This window comes from Triturus cristatus, chromosome 4_2, assembly GCF_964204655.1.
Source record: "Triturus cristatus chromosome 4_2, aTriCri1.1, whole genome shotgun sequence".
NCBI classification, from domain to species: domain Eukaryota; kingdom Metazoa; phylum Chordata; class Amphibia; order Caudata; family Salamandridae; genus Triturus; species Triturus cristatus.
This window is the reverse complement of record NC_140586.1, coordinates 90,129,712-90,139,183: the sequence shown is the minus strand read 5'-3', so window position 1 is coordinate 90,139,183 and position 9,472 is coordinate 90,129,712. Positions and strand designations below refer to the sequence as shown.

The 9,472-nt window shown below is 48.0% G+C and overlaps 1 protein-coding gene across 1 annotated transcript; it reads left to right on the top strand.

Annotated features, from left to right (window-relative positions):
- Window positions 1-977: 977 nt before the first annotated feature.
- LOC146833062 (uncharacterized) lies at window positions 978-2,302 on the top strand. The gene has a single exon (XM_085599885.1). The coding sequence runs from the start codon at window positions 1,043-1,045 to the stop codon at window positions 2,300-2,302; it is 1,260 nt and encodes a 419-aa protein (XP_085456011.1). The 5' UTR covers window positions 978-1,042.
- The last annotated feature ends 7,170 nt before the right edge of the window (window positions 2,303-9,472 follow it).

The window sequence follows — 9,472 nt, the reverse complement described above, 5'->3', positions numbered from 1 at the left end:
CTAACACTCTGAAAACTTTGAATTTGTTGATTTTGTATTATGGAATTCCTTTGCAGGTCCAAAGTGACAATGGGTCACACTTTAAAGGAAAGATGGTGCAAGATTTTTGTGTGCAGCATAACATTGAGTGGATTTATCACATACCCTATTACCCACAGGCAGCGGGTTTGATTGAGAGAATGAATGGTTTGTTAAAAGAACAGTTGAAAAAGTTGTCTGATGGATCATTGAAGGGGTGGAGGGATCACTTGGCTGATGCATTGCAAATTTTGAACAACCGACCCCTTGCCAATGCAGAGACTCCTTTGATGCGCATGTTGACCCCAGCTTTGCAGATCAAGCCTCATGTGGCCACAAACACGATTCTGTATTGGGAGACAGTTCCCGGAACTTTAGCTCCATATCGTGCCACACCAGAGGCTGCTGTTCTTGATTTGCATGCCCTGAAACTCTATCGACTGCAACCACGAGACATTACCTTGATTGAGACAGGAATTGGAGTTCAAATTCCCCCAGAGCATTTCGGACTGATCGCTCCTCGATCTGGGCTTGCCCTTAAAGGCATCCAGGTTTTGGGAGGGGTGGTCGATGCCGATTACGAGGGGGAGATCAAAGTTATTCTATTGAACAGTGGAGACAATGATCTGATTGTGCAACCCGGTGACCGAGTTGCCCAAATGGTCATCATGCCGGTTTATGGAGGAAATGTCATGAAGGGGACGGCCCCAGCTCTTCTAACTGTGCGAGGAAAGGGCGGGTTCGGATCTACTGACAAGAACCCAGGGGCGAAAGTATGGGTAGAGTCCCCAAACAAACCTCCTGAACCTGCAGAATTAATCGCTAAGGGAAAGGATAATATCCTTGTCATCATGAGACCCGGACAGGAAATGTGGGAAAATGTACCTGCTGAAAAATGTTATTTACGAGAGTGATTATACCAGTTTGTTTTCTGTTTCTAAATCACAGTATGGCTTGCCGCTGCGATGCTTGCGCTGTGTGGTCTGTGTTTGGGCGTGTCCGGAGGGTCCGGGAGGGCCCGGGGATGCCGAAGGGGATCAACCGCCCGAGTCGGATGACAGCATTGTTACAGCAACCGGATAACATCTGGACCTACTTGGCCGGGAATGTGCTGAACACTTCCCACTTCTGTATGACAAATCTTCAGAGTACAGCTGATATGATATCCAATTGTCTTGTTGCCGTACCTATCCCTGCACATGTGCTTCTACACATCTTCAACCAAACCAACTTTGATGGGGTAGTGGAGGAAAATGATGTTCAAACACATCTGAGTCTTTATGAGTACTGTCGTTTTTGCCCGGAGGTTACAGATAACCTCTGGAGGAACATGACAAGTATTGTTACCTATAACATCACTACTGGAGACGTTTGCTATCAACTAACTTGTGACCCTGCCAAAATTGGCAAGTGTGGCCAATTGAAACTAGAGAAAAGCACACAATTGACCACTGATCAACAAACATTATGTCAGTCACGACATGACAGTTTTTGCAGTAATGTTACCAATTATATGGTCTGTAATCATACATTATTAACTGCTAGCCATATTAACCATGTGAAATTATCTAAGAGATGGCTGTTCTCGTGCGGCAATATTTCATACACTTACATACCAGCTAATATTACTGGAGGACCTTGTGCCTTATCACGTTTAAGTCTTATGCTTTTTCCCTTGCATTCTGTCACACACATTCGCTCTTCTAGAGCCGCTATTCAATTACCTGAGGATTGTGACTCCAATATTGATTTGCTTTCTAGAGCAGAGTATACTAGTTTGGCTATTTCCATTGTAGGAGTGCCAGGACTGTCCATTTATAATGCAAGAACTATTGCTAAGCTTGCCTGTTTACTTGTGAAGAATCTCAATCATACTTCTGCCGCTTTAGCTGATTTGTTATTAGATGTTCAAGGAACGAAAAAAGTCGTTTTGCAGAATAGGGCAGCTGTGGACTATTTATTGTTAAAACACAACCACGGTTGCGAGGACTTTGATGGACTCTGTTGTTTCAATTTATCTGATCATTCTACATCTATCCATGCGCATATTAATGCTTTAAAAGATTTAGTGAAAGGGGTTACCCAAAACGTTGATCAAGGATGGTGGGATTGGTTGTTTGGGTGGCTACCTAATTTTGGACAGCTTCGTTATATCTTGGGTGTTATTGTAGTGACTATTTGCATTTCTATCTCACTATGTTGTTGTATTCAATGCATTCCTAATCTTCTCTCCCTTCTTCGTCCCAGATCCATGGTATTTAGGCCAATGGGGTATGATGGGTGAATCGAGGGTCAAGGGGTGGAATGTACTGTGTAGGAGAGTAGGGTCTGCTTTCTATGTTCACCCCCACTTTTTGCTTTTGCTTTACTGGTTTTCGAATTAGATGTGGCTGTGGTTAGGAAACGGTGGAGGGTGATGCTTTCTTAATTGGTCCACATCAGTGGATAATCAACATCAAGAACATTGCTCAGAATGAAATTACTTGTGTTGTTTTTATTTCTGGCAGACAAAACAGGTATAAATTGTGAGAGGAAAAGCAACAAGCCGACACGTGTTTCGCCCTAGTGGCCCATTGGCCTTGGGCTTTTTCAAGGCGGTTTTCAGTAAATAACAAGGTCTTCCTGCGGATGAAATAGATGAGTCTCTGCGGTCTCAGGGAAATCGGAGGAATGAGCTGTCAGAAAGGTTCTCTAGATGTGGCTGTGGGCCTGCTAATCAGACCCACAGCCCTGCTGTTCTCTCTCTAAATTAATACCATGTACTTTAGGTGCATAACCCAATTGGATAGGATCACCTTATTGGCCCCTGTACAGTGTACCTTAGGTACCCAGGGCATAGGTGTACCCTAGGCCTACCAGGGGCTGCAGCATGTATTATGCCACCCCTGGCCTGGCCTTCCAGTATGACACAACTGGCTGATCACTCAGCTGGGGCAAGGTCGTGTAATCACCCCTTGTTTAGGTGTAGTATTCCTATACCTACCTTAGATATAGACACATGTGTACCTATTAGCCACTCCTATGGCAGGCCTTAACAATCCTGGAGGCAGAGTGCTTGGTAACATGTGAGATAGTGCTCTAGCATGAGCTGAGCCTGTCTGCAGCTTTCGGAACCATGTCCTTATAGCTGTTCTATGATATAGCCTACCATATACTCTTAAAGTGCCTTATAATCTTAAACGGTTATGGTAACTATGGTTTGGCTTTATCAAAACATGTCGTGTAAGGTGTCTAACACTTTGGAATAATACCCCCATCCCATTTCTGGGGGTGAGGATATTATCCCTTCCTTCTAGAGGGAGAAACCATGTTGAAACCTACTTACCCGGTTAAAGTTAACCAGAGCCCCAGCATCACAAAATGGATGCTGCTGCCACGACACAAGTCGGACCTCCTGCTGCTGGGAGTGATCCCGGCACGGGAGGCTTGGACAATAGGTTTTCTGCCTTGGGAGGTGCGAGCACCACCCCAGACAGGCCTTAGTGTATTGGGGCAGGGAGGGATGAAAGAAACAAGACACTGCCTGGGGCACACAAGGTGTCCCATGCATAGTCCAGCACTCCAGCCCCAGTCCTGGCGTGAAACTGGACAAAGGGAAGGGGGTGTAACCACCCCCCTCCCAGGACCCACCCATAAGGCGTGACCTAGCAGGAAACCCAGCCCCCCAGATTAGTATAAGTGTGGTAGCTGGGCCCCAGGAAATTAGATTATCCTGAACCTGCAACTTGAACAGAAACTCTGGACCTTCGACATTCGACGAAAGAAGAAGACTGAAGAATCTCCCTTGTGGCCAAGGAGTGGTCACCCTGTGCGAACAGGCACCATCAAGAGACTTACCCTTTGCTTTGCTGAAGTTCTACGAGGGACCGACTGCAGAGCCTGACCAGAGCCTTGACTGCCAGACTTCTCCGACCCTGATCCACATCCACAGCCGAGCTGAGATCCGTGGAGGCGACGAGAGACGTGGGACCGGCTACCTGGGAAAAGTGGCGAGTATCTTCCAGCGCAGCTTCTGAGGCACCCTTGAAGTTGTGCACCGGGGATTGAGAAGCCCCCATCCCAAGCCCGATCTGCACCGAAGATTAGCCCCCCACACTCCACGAGTCCTGTGTGGGGCCCTTCTGCATTTTCCTGCTTGCCACGTCTGTCCGGTTGCTTGCCCGTTGGCTAGTAACCTTTGCAACGACACACCTTCGATTTTCTACTGCTGGTTTGGCTCCTCCAGACTGGCTCCTGCTCCTCTGTAAAAGAGAAGCACCCAGACCTTCCTGGTCTGCACCAGAAGCAAGTCCTCCATTCTTCGTGGGTTCCGCTTGCCAAGGCTTGGTGAGTCCTAGTTCGACTTCGACGCCGCCGACAGCATGAGCCTTCGTGGGACAGCTCGCCTCCTGGTCCTGGTCGTCCTCGACGTCTCCTGGTACCCGTGGCTGCTGCGACAAGCTTCACCTTTTCACCTGCAATCTCCCGACATCGCCTGGTTCCTTCCTGGTTCCACGTGGTCACTGGCTAGTGACCCAGACTCTGTCCCTTCTGCTTGCAGGTATCCTCCCTTCTTGATCCCGGCCTTGGGATCCACCGGACACTCTTCACTGACTGCCTGTCAGCATCTTTCCTTCAGGCATCCATAGGAGTCGACGACGAAACCCGACGCAAGTTCACACCTATGCACCCGCAGCCCGTGGGCTAGGTAACTTGGGTACTCCGGTGCTCATCAGGGTATTGACTATCCTAGTGTCTAGTTCTCAAGTCTCGACTTCCTAGCTACTCCAGAAGTGTCCTAAATCTTATTAATTCTGAACTGTACTATTTCCATCGATTATACGCATTACGCGTGAGTGTTTCCACTCTGCACCTGAATCCCGTGGGCCTCCCACTTCCTAACCTTTGGTAGTATAGTGTAGCCTCAGCGATTCCCTAGGCCTAGGCCTATCTTATTTCCGTGACAGTGGTCCTTATACCACTTACTTAGTATATGGTTTGCGTGGCCCCTAGGGCCTAACTGTATTACTTACCTGTGTGACTTAATGTATGCTTGAATAAGACTGTGTTGTACTTACCTCGAATCTCATAAAGAGTGCTGAGGGTTTGACTAGAATAAATACACTTTATTTTATATATATATCTGTTGTGGTGTCCTTTCATTTGGTATTCAAGGGGTTACATATGGTATAACAGCTGGCTTCACATGCCATTCAGAGTTTAGCCTAAGACTGCTCTTGTCCATGCTACCACTAGGATAGCTGGTCTATAAGGTTGACTTTACAACCAATCACCATAAGGGTTGTTTGGACTGATATAAGGTGTACACTAGAACTAGTGACATCATACATCAGGCCAACTTCTCACATTGGTGAGCAGCGGTTGGGATCTGAGCTTGCTGTTGTAATACCATTGTAATCTTGAGATACTAAATTGAAAGATCACACAGATATTGTTTAGGTACATATAACATAGATTATAAATACTTAAGTCCTACTGGACTTAGTTGTTGTTGGTTGAAGGGCCTAGCACACCCTGACTACAACTACTACAGAGGTTTAGTAGATACAACTAGTGTAGGTAGGTGCACACACCACACCCTCACTAGATCATGTCTCTGGGAGGAGATCTAGTAGATTCTCTCTCAGGAGGGGCAGGTCTTAGAAAGATCCCCTCTAGATATGATACCCTAACTTTTCAGGAGATGAGACAATTGTGTACCTCCAGAAAGTTAAAACAGGGTGCAAACCCTACCCTCCTTCAGCTAGTAGAGATCCTAGAGGAGTATGATGCCCTTAGGGCCTCCCAGGCTGGTACCCTAGGTACAGGGGAGGGTCTACCCGCTACAGATGAGTCAGATGGGACTTCAGATGAGGAGGTAGACAGCCAGGTCAAAGTAGGAAGACTTAGCCAGGTTAACTTAAGCTTACATGGGAGTCTGCATGGGCTCCCCCCATTCAGACCCCCAAGTGGACTTAACCAGAGAAACAGGAGAGACAGATCCCTTCAAGGGAATCCATCCACTCCCATGTCTCTAGCATCTCTAATGCCTCTTCTCACAGGGGAATTACTTCCCCCCAGAGAAAAGAGCATGAAGCCAGAATGAGGGAAGCTAATCTAAGGATTGAGAGGGAAGAACTTGCCCTTGCCAAGGAGAAGCTTGCTCTGGCTAGAGAGCAAATGTTAAGTGGGTTAGAACCCACTGGTGGCAGCAATATCCCTAAGGATAGAGACAGTACCTATGATAATAGAAACCTGAGCAAGATTGTCCCTCCCTACAAGTGTGGGGATGACATCCACAAATGGATAACTGCTTTGGAGAGAGCTTGCAAAGTACAGCAGGTACCCCAAAGTCAGTGGGCAGCTATCTTGTGGCTCTCCTTCTCTGGGAAATGTAGAGACAAGCTCCTCACAGTTAGTGATGAGGATGCAGACAATTACACTGTCCTGAAGAGTGCTCTGATTGATGGGTTTGGCCTAACCACTGAACAATACAGGTTGTTGTTCAGGGATACCCAGAAGACACAGACTCAGGACTGGACTGACTTTGTAGATTGTGCCACTAAGGCTTTGGAAGGCTGGTTATTGGGTAGTAAGGTTAAGGACTATACAGGATTGTATAATTTGATCATGAGAGAACAAATCCTTAACAACTGTCAAAACCAGCTGCTGCATCAACACTTGATTGACTCTGACCTAACTTCTCCCCAAGAATTGGGAAAGAAGGCAGATAGATGGGTCAGGACTAGAGTTAAGCAGAAAAACCAGAACCAGGGCGGTGATCAGAAAAAGGCAGACCAGAAGGGTAATGATCAGAAACAAAAAGACCAGAAGCCTTCACCAGGCCCCCAAAAGGCTCAGGGGGAGGGTGGTCCCAAAAAGGATAAAAAGAAAGATGGCCAAAAGAAACCATGGTGCAACTATTGTAAGTCAAACTCACATTGGTTTAGTGAGTGCACCAAAAAGGATAAGCCCCCAGCCAGCATTGCCCCTAAGGCAACTGTACCCCCTAGTTCAGCTGTAAGTGGTGGTTCCCAACAAAAGGGTGTAGTAAGGTTAACCCTGGGAACTGAGGAGGATTCTGGCCTAGTCAGGATACCTACTCAGGCTGTTCTGATCTGTGATGGGGACATAGCTTTGTCCTCTACTATAGGCCCCAGTAACCTGGGCAAGTACAGACAGACTCCTTTTATCAATGAGAGAATGGCTCAGGCCTACAGGGACACTGGGGCTAGTGTCACCATGGTGACACCTGCCTTTGTGGACCCTGGACAGATCATACTAGGTGAGAACTACCTAGTGACCAACGCTAGCAATGCCACTACCTCCCATAGTGTGGCAATTGTTAACTTCTCCTGGGGAGGGGTAACTGGCCTCAAGAAAGTTGTTGTTAGTTCAGACCTTCCTGTGGAGTGTTTACTGGGCAATGATCTTGAAACTTCAGTTTGGTCTGAAGTGGAGTATAGGACCCTTGCAGAAATGCTGGGGATAGATGCACATGTCCTTGCTGTGACCAGGTCACATGCCAAAAAGTGCACCACTGAACAAGTGCTGGATCCTGGAACCATGGACCAGTCACAACCCAAGAGAAAGAGCAGTAGGGTAAAGGCTGTGCCTTCCCCCCTGCCTCAGGTAGTGGATCAGCCCTCACAGGAGGATGATTCTGAGAGCCCTGAAGGAACTGTCCTAGAAGAACTTGAACCTGATCAGGTTGAGTTTCTTGGGACAGGGGGACCTTCAAGGGCAGATCTGAGGCAGGCACAATTAGACTGCCCCTCTCTTGAACCCCTCCGACAGCAGGCTGCTGCTGAGGCTGCAGGGAATGCTCAAGGTACCCATAGAGTGTATTGGGATGAAGGGCTGCTGTATTCAGAGGCTAGAGACCCCAAGCCTGGTGCATCCAGGAGGTTGGTCATACCACTGAAGTTCAGAGGCTTCCTTCTTACCTTGGCCCATGATATTCCCCTTGCAGGACACTTAGGCCAGAACAAGACTTGGGACAGGCTTGTCCCTCACTTTCACTGGCCTCATATGTCAGAAGATACCAAGGAGTTTTGTCGCTCCGGTATCACCTGCCAAGCCAGTGGCAAATCAGGTGGCACCACAAAGGCCCCCCTCATACCACTACCTGTGGTGGGGGTTCCCTTTGAGAGAGTGGGCATAGATATTGTAGGACCAATGGACCCACAAACAGCATCTGGGCACAGATTCATACTGGTGATAGTGGACCAGGCCACCAGGTATCCAGAGGCTATTCCCCTGAGGACCACAACTGCTCCTGTTGTGGCAAGGGCCCTACTTGGAGTATTCTCCAGAGTGGGCTTTCCAAAGGAGGTCATTTCTGACAGAGGTGCCAACTTCATGTCAGGATATTTGACTGCAATGTGGAAGGAGTGTGGTGTGAACTACAAGTTCACCACACCCTATCACCCACAGTGCAATGGGCTTGTGGAGAGATTCAACAAGACCCTAAAGGGAATGATAAAAGGTTTACCAGACAAGCTTAGGCGAAGATGGGACATCCTTTTACCCTGCCTTCTGTTTGCTTACAGAGAGGTCCCACAAAAGGGGGTTGGCTACAGCCCTTTTGAGCTTTTGTTTGGGCATCCTGTAAGAGGACCCCTATGTTTAGTAGGGGAAGGATGGGAGAGACCTCTCAGACAACCCAAACTTGACATAGTGGATTATGTACTTGGTCTCCGCTCCAGGATGGCAGAGTATATGAAGAAGGCTTCTAAAAACCTTGAGGCAAGCCAAGAACTCCAAAAAGCTTGGCATGACCAAAAGGCTGTGCTGACTGTTTACCAGCCAGGGCAGAAAGTGTGGGTGTTGGAGCCAGTGGCCCCAGCAGCACTCCAAGACAAATGGTCTGGACCCCACACTATTGTTGAGAAAAAGGGAGAAGTCACCTACTTGGTGGACCATGGGACTCCCAGAAGCCCCCACAGGGTGCTTCATGTCAACAGATTGAAGGCATATGTTAACAGGGCAGACATGGGCTTACTCATGGCTACAGATGAGGGGCAGGGAGAAGAGAGTGACCCTCTCCCAGGCCTGTTGACTCAGAACCCTGATGATGGCTCAGTTGATGGTGTGGTCTTTTCTGACAGCCTCACTGTCCATCAGCAACAGGACTGCAGACAAGTTCTGCAATCCTACAGACATATGTTCTCTCTGACCCCAAGTCAGACAAACTGGTGCACCCATGAGGTGGACACTGGTGACAGTCTGCCTGTGAAGAGTAAAATCTACTGGCAACCTGACCATGTCAGGGACTGCATAAAAGTTGAGGTACAAAAGATGGTGGAGCTGGGAGTCATTGAACCTTCAGAGAGCCCTTGGGCTAGTCCTGTAGTTCTTGTGCCAAAACCTCACACCCAAGATGGTAAGAGAGAGATGAGGTTTTGCGTGGACTACAGAGCTCCCAATGCTGTCACTAGGACAGATGCCCACCCAATACCTAGGGCAGATGAGC

What these genes read in the sequence shown, in the direction of transcription:
- LOC146833062 (XM_085599885.1), top strand. Translation starts at nt 1,043, where the DNA reads ATGCCGAAGGGGATCAACCGCCCGAGTCGGATGACAGCATTGTTACAG.